The 15418-nt window shown below is 55.8% G+C and overlaps 1 protein-coding gene across 3 annotated transcripts in view; it reads right to left on the reverse strand.

Annotated features, from left to right (window-relative positions):
- Positions 1 to 15418, reverse strand: part of Nrxn2 (neurexin 2) — a 103159-nt gene that overhangs the window by 11795 nt on the left and 75946 nt on the right. For 2 of the 3 annotated variants that reach the window (XM_052191388.1, XM_052191372.1), the window contains 3 exons: positions 10972 to 11143; positions 3693 to 4018; positions 1638 to 1716 (listed from right to left, as the gene is read on the reverse strand). In XM_052191388.1, the coding sequence (XP_052047348.1) occupies positions 1638 to 1716; positions 3693 to 4018; positions 10972 to 11143 (577 nt within the window). Of the gene's footprint in view, positions 1 to 1637; positions 1717 to 3692; positions 4019 to 7163; positions 7254 to 10971; positions 11144 to 15418 lie in introns of all 3 variants that reach the window. The other variant, XM_052191380.1, reaches the window with a different exon arrangement.

A 15418-nucleotide genomic window follows, 5' to 3' on the forward strand; every position in this document is an offset into this window, starting at 1 on the left:
AGAAGGGAGGCTCTACCCTTCCCCATAGCACGGTCCCATCCCAGAACACCTAGAGATCATTCCTTGCAGCCATTTGGAGTGAACCTTGCTGGAGGCTGTGTCAGCCTGTAGGTATTCCCACACACTGCCTATATAGCTTTGATGGATTAGGCAGTGCTGAGAGGTGCTGTGGGCAGACTCTACCACATGCCCAAAGTCTCCCAAAGTAATAGTTGGGCTGCGGGGTAAAGAGGTGGAAGTGTGGCTCCTGCAGAGGGGCCTCCTGCAGAGGAGAGCATCTGTTCCCAGGGGCACAGGCCCTGAGCTGTGGACAGTGAGGTCCTTCCTGCCTAGCAGCTGGTACCTCCCACGAATGCTCCTCAGCCCAGGACCACAGAACAACCCCGACTCAGCTCCCAACTCCTGGGGAGGAAAGGGACGGAGGTGAGGGGCATCAGCCTCTGGTTATGGGGGCTTCCACCGCTGGTCTGGGACCAGGACCCTAAGGCTCCACCTATCACCCCACACTCTGTCTGGGGTAGCCCACTCTCAGCTTCAGTGTCTCCTGTGGAGCTGCTAGACCCTCCAGACCCCTGACCTCAGGTCGGAGTCACAGCCCCTGTCCATCCCTGCATGCACCTGCCGCAGTCTTGCATGATGAAGCCCACAGCTCAGGTGCCACCATGGCATGGCAATATAAGAAGCCTCTGGAAAGCCAAGCAAGAGGTGTGGGAGGCCGCTCCACCCCTTTCATCCAGGCTGCAACCGCGGCCTGTGCTCCCCTCCTGGGAGCTCCCACCAGCCACAGCCAGTCCTTCTACCAGTCCTGCTGTCAACCCCAGGGACACCTCCTGCTGCTCCTGTCTGCCACTGCCAACCTGCTCAGATGAGCGGCAACCACTAGGCCGCCCCACTCATGCTCTCAGCCAGCATGCGAAGCTCACCCCCAACTCGCCCCAGTCGCTGTCTGTAGCTGAAGCCTTGGCTCCGGCTGGCAACATTAAGCAGAATTCCTGTGTTCACCGCTCAGGAGGCCATTTCCCACAGCTTCTGCAGCGCCTCTCAAGCTAGGATCTCCCCTAGGTGACTGCATGTCTGGCCTAAGGGACAGTTCCACCTAGTGCACTGCCAGCTATAGAGGTCCCATGTAGCAACTGCCCTGCTTGACCTGGAATCCTGGGGACCCTTCAAGAACACCAGATGAGTCCCTGAGGCTGAGTAGGAGGCCAAGGGAGTGCCAACAGAGACCTCTATGAGTGGCCAAGAGAGCACCAGGCTTCAGGGCTGATGGGAATTGTAGTTCTGGCCCTGAGGCCTGATGGGAATTATAGTTTCCCCACCTCCCATTTCAGGACTCATGGAAGCTGCAGTTCCTCATGTTTCTATAGCCACATCTCCCTCTTTTCTCACTGTTCCTCTTGGCTCTCCTCCCCTAGGAGCCCAGGCTAAAGACTTCACTATCTCCAAGGATGAGACACCAAAAGGTGCCTCATCAGAGGGCATGTGAGGGACCTGGGGTCTTCTAAGTTACAAAGGGACTGCAGGAGAGAGTAAAGCCTACAGGACGCCCTGGGCTGGGGCCAGGTGGCAGAGAGTCGCCCCCCTCCCCAGCAGCGTCGCAGGGGCCCCGGGGCAGGGGAGGGGGGAAAGGCACTCACCAGTACTAGGCTCACACTCCTCCAAGTCCTCATCATCACTTGGACACTCAGCCGAGGCCACCAGGAGGTCATCTGTGTTCTGGGGCAGGGGAGGGATGGTAAGAAGAGGAGACGGGAAAGAGAGGGTTCCGGTGGGTGAACAGGTTCCACAGCTGCTTCCCAAGGTGTGTATGGAACAGCACAGCACAGAAGACAGGACCAAGGCCAATCATTTGTTCGGTGACTTGGCCTCTCAATTTCCCATGCTAAAGGATAATAAACAGAGCCAGCCCTGTGGCTCCCAAAGATCAGAGCAGTGCTGAGCCCCTTACAGTAGGGAGCCAGGGGATGGGATGCCAACCCTGGGCTGCAAGGTGTTTCCCAGAGGTCCAGAGTGCCTTGGGCAGGGGCAGGGGATATGAAGGAGGCTCAGACACAGAGGGTGGGGGACAGGGTCTGGAGGGTTTCCCATCTCCAGCTTCCCCACCCCATCACTTCTCAATCTTTCCCAACCCCCTTCCACAGAGAGAACCAAGCTCTGCACAATAATTAGGACTATGGTTGCCATGACAACAGGAGTCGACTTTGTCAGCATTTTCTCTACTGATTGCAAAGAAAGAGGATCCCTGAGATGACTGAGCCTGAGGGGGAGGGGAAGTTCAGCGGGGTTAGGAAAGACAGCCAAGGAGGGAGACCCAAAGTCCAAGGAGTCGGGGAGCTGGGAGACAGCAGATTAGGAAAGAGCAGAGGCAGTGTGGAGGCCAAGGATGCCAGGGTGACAGGGTTCCAACCTGCAGCTCCCCAAGTTCCTCTTCACCCAACAGCCCTAGCCCAAGGACAGAGGCCTGGACTCCTCTTCCCTTCCATATCCTTGACCCTCTCTCTCTCTTCTACCCAACCGAGGATCTCTCTGGGGCCGTCCACTCTCTTTACCACACGGTTGGTCTGCCTACCCTCTTCTCCTAAAACCAGATGGCATTTGGAGGGCACAGCAGCCAGCCTAGGCCGTTCTCTTAGGGCTCCCACTCCCTAGAGGAAAGCCCCTGGGCATCCAGATCGCTCAGCTTTCTGGGCATTGAAGATAGATAGGGGGGCTTATATCTGTCTCTCTCTGCCAGCGAGCCCAGCCCCAGGATCCCTGCAGGAAAGAAGAGCCTGGAACACAGCAAGCCCAGCCCAAGCTAAAGACAGACTGGTGCTGAGGAAAGACATGTCTCCATGCACACCCCAAGATTCCTCTGGGCCTGCAGGCTCAATAGCCAAGGTAGTGACACTGGGGGTGGGGGTGGGGAGGCCAAAAGCACTGTGGGGCTGAGGTGGCCCAGCTAGGTCACTGTGGCAGGTTAAGCTCTCCATAGCCAGTACTCAGCTCAGACATTGGTGACAATCGGGAACCCAGCTACTGGGCAGCCCTGTACTCAGGACGCCAGGCCTGCCTGCTCCTCTAGGCTTTGTTTCCCATGTGTGGTCCTCACTAGGCAATCACCAGATCCGGGGAGCTCCTGAGCTGGCAGATGATCTAGTGCGGGGCAAAGCACAGGGAGCTCTGCACAGCTACTAAAAGGACAAGGCCAAGGCCAGCCAAGCTATGGCACTTGGTGTTTGCTCAAAGTCACATGCAGAAGCTTTGTGAGGGCAAAGGGGTCTCACCCAAAGTGCCTCCAACATAGGGAGAGGCTGCCCCTGGCCTCTACCGGCCTGTGAGAGCAGCTGCCCGCCCCCGGAGACTGCATGTCACCACTCCAATGGATCATCTCTGCTAAGAAGCCACTATCCAACTCTAGTTGGCCCACTAAGCTCTGGCATGGTCACCCTCCTCATTATTGTCAGTCTTCATCAAATCGTCCCTTCCCCTGGCTAGGGTGGGTGGGTAGGCCTCTCCAGCTAACTGCCCACAATTCTACACCTCCTAGAAACGGTGATCGCCGCATATAGTCAATATCCCTGATCACTATGTGAAGGCCTCCCTGTCCTAAACCATCACCGTGACCACTAGGTGAGAAACTGCTATCTCCAGAACCAACCACCCTAACCCCAACACCCCTCGGACCTTCCCAGACCCGAGAGGGGTCTCACCTGGGTGGTGCTGTCCCTCATTGTGGGGGAGCGGCCCCGGCGAGTAGTGGTGGTGGCCATGGTGGTGGTGGTCTCCATGATGGTGGTGGCCATGTCGGCCAGCAGAGTGGTGGCAGTGGTCTCCGCACTGAGCAGCACGGACGGCCCTTCCCCTACTAGGCGTAGGTGGCCTTCAGTCCGCACATTGGGGTCGCTCTCGGCGGCCAGCGCCAGTACCTTGAGCCCATTGTAGTAGAGGCCGGACACCTGGCCCTGGAAGGGGCGGCCCTGATCCCGGCCCCCTATCTTGATGGCAGCCTGGCTGTTGAAGATGGTCAGCTGGCGTCCTGAGGGTTGGGGATGGGGGGAGGGGGGCAGACAGAGGAGAGGCAGGCAGTCCAGGGAGGCCGGGAAGGGATGGAGAGTGGAGAGAAGAGGGGGAGGGTTGTGGGAGCCAGGAGGAGGCCAGCACATGGGTGGGGAAAGGAATGAGGAAGAGGCAGACAACCAAGAGAAAGCCACAGTTAACCAGAGCCCCTAGCCCGGCCTTGTGGGACCCCCCACAGGAGAGGGTCGCCAGGGCACACATGGGCTGGGAGAGGGAGCCTGGTCACCCCCTATCCCCACCATGCACACGCCTCTCCATCTACCCCTGTACCCCAATGATCCCGCTCCAGGGCTATCATTCAGTTCTACCCCCATCTTCTCTCTCTGTTCTCCCAAGCACCACCACCCCCCCATGCCCAGCCTCAAGCCATGGTGTCCTCAGAAGCAGTAGGCAGTGGCGGCAGAGAGCGCCACGGAGGGGTTCTGCCAGGCCAAAGTGGAGTTTGTGAGTGTGGGCAGAGGAAGCAGTAAGGCAAGGGGCAGATCGTATGGGTCAGCTCCAGGCTGGCCCCGCCCACTAGTACCCAATGATGGCTGGCCAGACTGCTTAGCCTCTCCTGCCTTGCTGAGGCCCAGCTGCTGAGGCCCAGCCACTGCCCTGGAGCAGGCCCCAGGGAGCTGAGCCCTTCCCCCAAGATGGATGTGCAAGCCCGGATATGGAAAATGTTAAAGGGACCTTGCTTCGCTCGCTGACAGCCAAAATAACTGCTCCAGCTCCGATCTGGCCCTGCACGTGGCAGTGGTAGATACCTCTGAATGACCCCTGCGTGGGGCCTGGCTGCTGGCTTTGGTTTTAGTAGACCTGGGGGTCAGTTTAACCCTCTGAGTTTGTTGTTTTTGGTTTGTTTTTTTGTTTGTTTGTTTGTTTGTTTTTTAGAAAAGACATTTATTATGTTTAAGTTTAGATTTAACTTTGGTTTTGATGTTATTGGGGAGGGGGGCGGATGGACTATGATTTTGCCCCATTCTCCCACGGACCTTTAGCTGCTTTCATTTAAGACCTGGCTTAGCCTTTGTTAGCTTCTGGTTAGTGCCTCGTTAGAGATCTGGTTTAAAGTTAGGATCCTGGGAGCCCTGCCCACCAAACCTGGGCTGAGACAGTCCAACTTGTGACACATACCCCTCTAGAAACACAGGCTCTCCGGGACCCCCAAACACCTGTCCAGCCAAAAATGGGTCACAAGTGTGTCTCCTTGGGCTCCTTACTTAGACGCTCCTTCCCCAGGGCCCTCCTACTTCTGACGCTCCTCCCCCAGGGCCCTCCTACTTCTGACGCTCCTCCCCCAGGGCCCTCCTACTTCTAGCTGAAGTGACACATCCCCTCTTGTGCTTTCTCATTTACAGCCAAGCCCAGCCCACAAAGGCGGAAGGCTTATAAGGAAAACAAAGGAGGGAAGGATCAGATGAGTTCTCCTCTAAGCAGATTCCCTTCTGAAAAAGTCTCCTCGGAGCCTTTATAAAACTAAGGTACACGTGGGCTTCTAAAAGGTGGAAGCCTGTTCCATTCCAAACCCATCTGACTACAGGTCTCTTAGCTGTGAGGCGCCCCCGGAACTGCTGCTCCAGGCATGTTTTGGAAGTACAAAATGGAACCACACCATAAACATTTATTGAGCACCTACTGTATCCCAGTAACTCACAATAAGATATCCGCTCCAGGAACACCCTGCCCTGCCCTAGACGAGCCTATTCTCCTGTCTCTGGTGTACTGGGAGCGGTCTGGGCAAAGACCAAGGAGGAGCTAGGCTCACAGGGTCAGTACTCAGCCAAACCAAGAGCGCGGGCCTCCGCTTTGGGAAGCTCAACCTGCCGTTTTCTAGAAGAGTAGATGCGAGTTTAAGGAGAAGGGATGGCTGCCGCAGAGGGAAGCAAGCAGTTCTTCCCTTCTTTGGCCCCTAGATCATCTTCTTCTCTGAACAGCACCCCCAACCTACCTTGGGAAGCATGGGGGGGGGGGTTGTATCACAAGTTGTCCTAGCCTCAGCCCGGCTCCTCCCTCAGGTTCTCTGATACAGGAGGGGAGGGTGGGTAACGGAGAGGAAGCTATGGCCTCTGTGGCCCCGCCCCCGCCTGCCATGAACGCCTCAAAGGGTTAAAGTTCACCCCGCTGGAGAGAGCGGCCCAGTGTGGCTGGGGGCTGCAGGTTTTAGCGATGTCTGTTACAGTCCCTTTAACTTTTTTGTCCTGCTGTGGGTTTATGACATCTGGTTATCAGCATGTTTAGGCCCCTGGGTGCAGGGGCTGGAGGTTACATTGGGGGATTTAGCCGGGGAAAGCCCCGTGGACATTTAACGCAGTTATCAGCTGGTTAAGTGGGCGTTAGCACTTTTGCTCCCCACTAGTTTAGCCTTAGAGGTACAGAGCTTGCCCCTCCTCCAACAGGAATGACATGGCTGTGCCCTTGGCCCCCAACTTGTGGTGACAAAGACCCTTCTCCGTCTCACACAGCAGCAGCACCTCACTTGGGCCTAAGGGTCTGTCAGGGACCTGCTCTGTCGTCCTCATCAGACCAGCAGGCAGAGACCTCTAGGCGTCCCTAAGAGACCACCACCTCCTCCCTTAGTCCAGTCGGCCATCCGCCTGCACTCCTTCTAGGGCGCCTGAATCCAGGCAAGGCCTTTGGGGCCTTTCAGTACCATCTGAGGTGCCATCTCTTCCTTTCTCCTCCAGATACCCCTTCTGGGCACTTCTTCCCTGGCTCTGCCCTCCTTCCTTCCCAGACCTTCCTACCTCCAGGTGCCCCGCAGCCCTTTACTAAAAACCCCTGAGGTGAATTCGGCCATAGAGCCCCTCTTCCAGCCCGTGTTCCCCTCCTGCTGCAGAGGCCTTAGCTCTGCACAGGCTGAGGGTGCTTCCTTCCGACTCCAGGCACTGAGGATCACTCTAGGAAGACCAGGCTGTCTCCTCCCTGCTCCCAACCACCTCCCAGAAACAGACTGAACACAGGGGCAGAAGAAAGCATCCTGCCCAGATAAGACCCTCGGCTCGGCTCAGGGCTAGCCATGGCAAAGGGGCGAAGGGGTGGGGGAGAGAGCTCTGCACCTTTAAGATGGTGTTTTAGAGTTGGTTGGTTAGTTAGTTAGTTAGTTAATTCTGGTTAGTTACCTTTGTCGAGCAGCCACTCATCTACCACCCGACCAAGCCGGTAGGGGATTCTCTGTCTAGCAATCGCCAGGCGCTCGTTATCAAAGTTTCCTTGGAAAAGTTTAGAAAAACAGTAGGTTTCTCAGGCAGCGCAGTCCACAGGCTTTAGAAAGTAATTATGCAGTTCTCAGGAGACCCCAGCAAGCAGCCACATCCAACAGAAAGGCGGGGAGGCAGGGACAGAATGCTGGGCCCCTCCTCTCTCGGGGCCCCCTCCCTAGGCTCCATCCAGAGCCAGCCCCACCCTTGGGGGTGAGGGGAACCCAAAGGAGAGGGGAAACCAAGAACAGGGAAGGGAGGCTTAAAGAAGAGAAAATAAGAAAAAAACCCACAGCTGGAGGGTCAGAGGTTAAACAGGTTTATCTAGTCAAGCTGTTGAGGCTGGGGCCCACTTCCTTCACCATCCCAAAGAGGGGTGGTGGGGTGGGGGCGGGGCATTTAGCAGGTTTAAGTTAGGGGGCTGTCCAGCTGGTTACTGCATTTAGAGGGTGGTTTAGAAGTGGGAGGGACAGGTTAAGTGGGATTTATGTGGCATTTAAGGGGGCGCCCGGCATACTTATGTCACAGAGCTTTAAACCATTTCTCAAAGTCATTGCCAACTCCCATCATCCTCTGGACTGTCTCCTCACAGCTGTCTCTTCACGGCTCCCTCTTCCCTCCACAGCCCTGGCCCACCGTACACTTCCACCTCACGCGGTTCCCTCGCCCTACACCTCCTCACTGCAAAGCTGCTTCTGCCTGCTCACCTGGCCCTGGCTCCCTGTGCCCACAGGTAATGGGGTGAGAGTCATGGGGCGGGGATGGGAGCTCGGCGTTTAAACTCTCTGCTACTTTTCTTCGCCTGCCCAGAGACCAGAACTTGGTCTATGCACGTCTCCCATGAGCCTTCAGGAATACCTCCATAAATATGCCCTCTATATTTGTGTGTGCATGAATGCAACTGCTAAGTATTCATGAGCCCATGAGACGGCCTTCTCTACAGATCCAGGACCTCACTGCTGGTGTCCCTGATAACCACTGGTCCTCACCCAGACCGCGCCCCTTTCTCCACGGTCCTCCCAGCCCATCTCCTGCCGGCAACCTTGGCCCACCTCTGATCCTGGCTCTGCCCCAGCCTTTGTCTTGCCTGCCTTCTCCATCTCAAGTTTCAATATTGCTCAGGCTCTCTGTGTAACGCCAGCTTCTGCACCTCTCCGCCCTTAGACCCCAGCTCTGCCTCACTCTTCTTCCTCATCTGCAGACCCCACCAGCTCCTCAGCCCTTCTCCCTCAGACAGCTTTCCTTCCCCAGGTTTAGCCCCGCCCTTCCTCTCCATCCCTGGCTTTCCATCTGGATACCCACCTGTTCTCTCCATGCTCAAGCTCCAAGCTCTGAGACAAGAAAGGAGGGTGTGTGTGTGTGTGTGTGTGTGTGTGTGTGCATGCGCATGTGTGCATGTGTTACAAAGGTGTACATGCACACCTATACAGAAAGTGTCTTTCGGTGTTTCTCTGTGAACTGTGGGTGCTCCTAACCTACCACAGTGGACAGGGACATGATTTCCTTTGAAAACCTGGCCATTCTGTTCATTTAAACCACTTGTGCTGGGGTAGGAGCAGCCCTCCTGTCTGCACCACAAGGTTACACTAGTCTAACCAGAAGCCAGGGCAGGCCTATGCCTGCTCATGAAAGGCTGTTGGGACATTATATGCCTGTGCTCATGGGGACATGCAGGATGCCTTCTTAAGCACTTTCAGGCCATGACACTCTGCCTTTCCTATAGATTCAGAGGCTGGACGGCTTGACATAGGTCACATGGTCTGTCGGGAGTTGTAACCCATAGGTTAGATCTCTGTGTTCTTTGAGAGTCGGGTGGGAGGCCAGGTATGGTGATGCACACCTTTAACAACAGCACTCTAAAGGCAGACACAAGTGGGCATCTGTGAGTTCAAGGCCAGCCAGGGCTACAGAGTAAGACCCTATCTCAAACACAAAGAGTGATGCGAAGGGTCCGTGCGCCCTGCTGCGGTGACTCGGGATCTCGCTCAGGACCCACCCACACAGTGCACAAGGCAGCAACTGGCCCTCCCTCAAAATACCAGATTTAGCTGGGTGTGGTGGCACAACCCCTTTAATCCCAGCATTGGGAGGTAGAGACAAGTGGATCTCTGGGAATTTGAGGCCAGCCTATGTAATGAGTTCTAGGACAGCTAGAGAACTATGTAGAGAGAGCCTGCCCTGCTCCACCACCCCAAGATTTAAAAATACCCAGATTTATAGGAAGGCATGCCAGACAGCCTTTCCATATACCTATCCAGGGGTCCTGGCCGAGGACAGCAGCCATGCCTTCCTCCTCTGGCCTGGTGAAATGAATGTCTGAGCACAAGGCCTGACTGGGCATGGAGGAAACTTCACACCCTGTCCAGCACAGGTCAATGTCCCCATTACTAAAAGAACGTACCTATTCCCCCCTGAGAGAGAGCAAACTCTGATACCCAGGGTTGTCCTGTCTGTTTATCAGTAGGAGTAAAGGGAACATAGACAAGTCTGTGTAGGAGAGTTGGCATAGCTGACCCCTTATGCCCAGAACTCTGGGGTAGACAGCATCTCTCACAGAGCTGTTTTCTTGTGGATCCATCTGACCTTCAGAGTGTCTGAGGTGATCTGAGTGTTGGGCTGGCCTATAGGCACACCAACCTCTGTTTAGTAGGAGAATGCGGGAAGCTCTCATCTCAGGGTTGCCCACAGCCGGCCATTTGGGCTTAAGCCTCCACGACTGTGAGTGAGCCCACACACACAGGACAGAGTGTGCTCTGTCACTCTGGCTAGGAGCGATGGAGGTCACAGGTGGTCATCCTGATGCTGTGATGGGCACCGGGCACCAGGCCCATGCAGCTCTGATCCCTGCCCTTCTCCCTGCACTCTCCTTCCCTCCCTCCCTCCCTCCCTCTTCCCCTCTTGGTCTGCCTCTTGCTGGGCTCTGTCCACCTCTCCTCTCCCTAGCTGAGTCTGTGTCCGTGGCTCTGCATCTCTGTGCATCAATCCTGGAGCTGCCTCCATCTCTGCAGATGTCTCTGTGACTATTTCCAGAACCTTCCATCACTCCTCCTCTGGCTCCCTCCTGGGCTTCCTTTTCTTCCAGAGCCTCATCCTCCTCCCTCCCCTGGGTTCCCAAGACCTTGATTTGCCCTTGACCAGCACAGCTGTAGCCCGAGGAACTAAGGCTCTCTGTGTCCTCCTCTCTGGGTCCCCAGGCCACTGAAGGTGTCTGACCCTCCTTCGCACACTTGTCTTGTCTCTCTCCTTTCCACCATGTCTCTTACTGGGATCCGTCTCTCCGCGTCTACAGGGCTGACATGGGTCCTTGACTTTGGGTCTTTGCCTGTTTGTTTTTCTCACCCTCACACCACGATGTGTCCATTTAACTCATGAATCTTCCCTCCGCATAGGTCTCGCCATTCCACCCTGCCCCTCCTTTCTAAGTTCACCCTTTCCTCAATGGTATTGGATACTCCCCAGTTCTACGCTCCTTCGTCTTCTCGGCTCATCCTCAAACTAGCTTCTGGCTTTGCAACCTCATCCACCAAATGATACACTTTCTTCACCGCGGTCCTAACATTTCCTTAGCCACGCTCCCCACCGGGGTGCCATCAAGTCTTTTCTGTAGCCACGCCCTTCCCCACAGCTGGAAGCCTCTCGATTTAGCCACGCCCCATATCCAAGGCTGCCAGGCCCCACCCTGTCCCACCTTGTTGTCGCTCTGCCTCCTCTGTGGACCTGTGTCACCTACCTGCCGGGTACCTCTCGTTGACTGGCCAGCTGTCCACCTGCAAGGTGGCATTGCCACCACTTCGAGTAAAGCGCACCACGTGATATTTGCCGTCGCTCACGATGGCGTTGGGCTCATCAATTGTAATGTCGTCCGTGCCCACATTAAAAATCACCCCAACAGTGCCCTGGTCCTGGGGACGGGGAGATAGGGGTCAGCAATGGGGAGGAGGTAAGTATCCCTGTAAAACTCTGTCTGAGGTCCCCAGAATCCTCCCTCCACAGCTTTCACAGGTTTTATAAGACACCTCTTCGGGTCTCAACTACCCAAAGTAGTGGGCAGGTTTGCCCCTAGCATCTGGAGGCAAGAGAGTGGCTTGGAGGCTTATCAGCTGGGGACACCACCTAGGACTGCAGCACCAGACAGGGAGCCCTTTCCACTAATCACTTCTGTCTCTGGCCCTCAGGCTCCTACAGAATATTTGAAAATGGGTGCCTATGCTATGCAAGGGCCCACGTAAGGATCACAAGGATGTAGCAGTCTCTCTAAGAGATCACAATAGGAAAGTTCAGAGGCCGGCAACCACCCCCCACCCCCACCCCCACCCCCCAGACTCCAGCCTGCTCCCAATCCCCAGGTCTGCACAGTGTCTCAAGCCCGGCCTCTGCAGCTGCAGTGCCAGGGGTGGCCTGGACCCTGGAAGTGCCACGATAGTAAGAGAATTAGGGTTCTACTAGGGTTAGAGCTATGCCCGCTTTACTAAGGGGGATCTTGGGGTGCTGGGATGGGATTGGAGATTTGACGGACAAAAAGAAGACAGGTAAAGACCTGTGGAAAGGAAGCGAAGAGCCTGCAACCTGAGGAACCAGGCCCACAGGGAAGCCTGAAACGGCCGCCCGAGGTCCAACCCACAAATACTGTGGCCAGCAGTGCTGGAGTGAGAAGAGAGGCATTGCTTAGATCTCAGAACATGCCCAGTGACCCTGAGGAAACTTGTGGTGTCACATTTTACCCAGAAAGAAAGTAGGGCTGGGGGTGAAGTCACACCTCAGTCTCACAGCACATGAGAGGACCTAGCATCTGAGTCCCAACTGGCCTCCCTCCAAAACCAGTGCCCTTGTTCTTGTCCCTTGCCCACTAGTCCGGGGAGACACTCATTCGGAGAGCGGAGGGGCCCAGCATGAGAGATTGCAGGCCAGCCTGCCTCCAGGACCAGCCTGCCTCACCAAGCCAGTGGAAGGCCCACTAAACCCACAGCTAAGCCTCAGTTCTACTCCCTGCATCTCCCAGCAGCCATCACACACAACAAGAGTCAGCCTAACACCCTCCCCCCCCCCACACACACACAGGGCAGACACAAGGATCCCTTGGACCCCTGGGTCACTCTCAGAGACCTTGACTAGAACACAAAACCACACTGAAAAACTCCCAATCCAGCCTGAGCAAGAAAAGCCTTTTGGTTATCAGCCACATTGAAAGAAAGCTCAAAGGCCTGGCAGTGGGGGTAGGAGAGGCTCAGGGGGTGAGGGTTGAGAAGCAGGACATGCAGCCATGAACCCCATGGCTATCTATTTGTGGGGTCCAGTACTCCCTATCCCAAGATCCTGCACAAGCCACACACACCTGTATGCACAGACACTGTCATCCGCCCCCAAGGAGGTAAAGCAAGGAAACTGAGGCCGCCCTGCCTAACCATCTTAGCAAGCCCCACCTATGCACCACCCACGGACTGACAACATCCCCAGGGAGACGCGATCATCATCTGCTCCTTACACAGGCAAGGGAACAGCCAAGCCTCCTGGTTACTATTGTTAGTAATGATACCACCCAGAATAGTCTCAGCCCCTTGGATGTCTTTGAGGGTTTCTCCCCCTCACAAGACTCCACCCGGGCAGTGACAATGGTCAAGGGCACTGCAGGCTGGGAGACGGACCGTCAGAGGACAGGCTGGGGGAGCTGAAGGCAGGACACCTGGGTTTCCTAGGAGGCAGCTTGGAGCTCTGCACTCCGGGGGAGAGGCAGCTCCCCAGAGCTGCTCCTGATGTGAAGTCAGTTGTCACTTCTGTTAAAGTCATTAATTCCTAATTCCCCAATTACCTCATTAGGCGGCGGTGGGGAGAACGCGGCCGCTCCTACAGCAAATAATTATGGGAGTCAAAATTAATTTGGCAAAGTGGAGCGACGCTTTATTAGAAACGTCAAATTGCTTTTCTCTTATTTTGCTGCCGCCTCCCCACTCTCTGAGAACTGCTAACCATGCTGTGGTGGGAGCTGATGTGTCACTGGGGGAAAAGGGGGCTTGGGGGCTGCCCCCAAGGGACTGTGAGCCCATCTGGTACCCAACTCCCCCTTCCTGCCTGCATCTCTAGGGACCTCCGCCCTTCTCAGAATCCTCCCCATCCTCTGCAGCACCTAGGCCTAGCTCCCTCACAGGGCTGCATCGGGGGAGGCATGAGGGAAGAAAGATGCCTCTCTCCTCACAGACTTCAGGCCCTTCCTGCTCTGAGAGGAAGCATCATCCCCTAAACTTCCAAGCCCAGGAAGGCAAATAGTCAGAGGTTACCAGGATGCCAAATATCCCCACCAGCCTGGTTGTGCAATAAGCAGTTATGTATATGAGGGCAGAAGACACACACACACACACACACATCTCCCATATAAGCCTTCTGCCCTCTCAGTGTGGGCACACCTGGGGAAACTGAGGCTCAGAGAGCTGCAGTGACTTGCACAGACACAAAACAAAACTAGGGAAAGTGCTGGGATTCAAACTCACACCATCAGCTCCAAAGCCACACGTGCCCTCACAGGACAAAGAAAAGGGGACAGCTCAAAAAGACTCAGGGAAACATGGTGACCCCAACCACACACACAGATGACTGAAACCACAAGCCTGAGAAAATGAAAGCACACAGCTACACTCTGCCTAGGGCACTGACACAGGGTCTCTCTGGGTCACCTTGACCCACAGCCATCTCTGCCACAACTGTCTCATGCCCACCACCACACTGCTGTCCACAGTTCACCATCTCTCTGCATAGGCTGCCACACAACTGCAGGCCTCCTCTCCAAGCCTGGCCTCTGCCTCAGCCCCTGCTCTTTCCTCCTGGGAACCAAGCCTGTCACCCACCACTGTCATCAGCCATGCTTTTGTTCATAGGATGCCTTCCCCTTCACAACTTGAGGTTGGAGGAGCTAGGGTGTGGGAGGAGCTATGGTGTGGGAGGAGCTAGGGTGTGGGGGGAGCTAGGTGTGGGAGGAGCTATGGTGTGGGAGGAGCTAGGGTGTAGGGGGAGCTAGGGTGTGGGGGGAGCTATGGTGTGGGAGGAGCTATGGTGTGGGAGGAGCTATGGTGTGGGAGCAGCCAGAGCCCCTTCCTTACTCAGATGGGGAAGGTCAGAGCCTACCCTAGCCTCCTTTTCACCCTCTTCCCAATTCTTCCATCCACAACACCTAGGGCTCCCCACACAGCCCTTTCCACCTGGCACACAGAGCCTGGCCAGCCCACTCTACCCTCACAGCTCAAGGCTCTGGCCATGGCCAGCAGGTGAGGGGAAAGGAACCTAGCAAGAGCTGGAGGCTGAGGTCCGAGGCTGGGGCTTAAGACCATGGAGAGGAGCCGGGCGGTGGTGGCGCACGCCTCTAATCTCAGCACTTGGGAGGCAGAGGCAGGCGGATTTCTGAGTTCCAGGCCAGCCTGGTCTACATAGTGAGTTCCAGGACAGCCAGGGCTATACAGAGAAACCCTGTCTTGAAAAAAACAAATTCAAAAAACCAAAAAAAAAAAAAAAAAAAAAGACCATAGAGAGGGAAGGGGTGTGGCAGAGGCCAAGTTCAGAAATGAAATATGACAAGGCCAAGAGGAGGACTTAAGACAGGACCAGAGGTCACAGGAAAGGGTTGGGGCAGGATCAGAGGTCACAGGGAAGGGTGTGGGGTGGGGTCAGAGGTCACAGGGAAGGGTTGGGGCATGACCAGAGGTCACAGGGAATGATGTAAGACAGGACCAGAGGTCACAGGGAAGGGTGTGGGATGAGGTCAGAGGTCATAGGGAAGGGTGTGGGGTGGAGTCAGAGGTCACAGGGAAGGGTGTGGGGTGGGGTCAGAGGTCACAGGGAAGGGTGTGGGGTGTGGGTCAGAGGTCACAGGGAAGGGTGTGAGATGGGGTCAGAGGTCACAGGGAAGGGTGTGAGATGGGGTCAGAGGTCACAGGGAAGGGTGTGGGGTGGGGTCAGAGGTCACAGGGAAGAGTGTGGGATGGGGTCAGAGGTCACTGGGAAGGGTGTGGGGCAAAACCAGAGGTCACAAGGAAGGATGTAAGACAGGGAAAAAGGTCAAAGGGAAGGGGTGGGGTGGGGTCAGAGGTCACAGGGAAGGATGTGGAATGAGGTCAGAGGTCATAGGGAAGAGTGTGCTATGGGGTTAGAGGTCACAAGGAAGGGTGTGGGGGATGCAAAGGGAAACAAAAAGG

Source organism: Apodemus sylvaticus, chromosome 1, assembly GCF_947179515.1.
Source record: "Apodemus sylvaticus chromosome 1, mApoSyl1.1, whole genome shotgun sequence".
NCBI lineage: Eukaryota > Metazoa > Chordata > Mammalia > Rodentia > Muridae > Apodemus > Apodemus sylvaticus.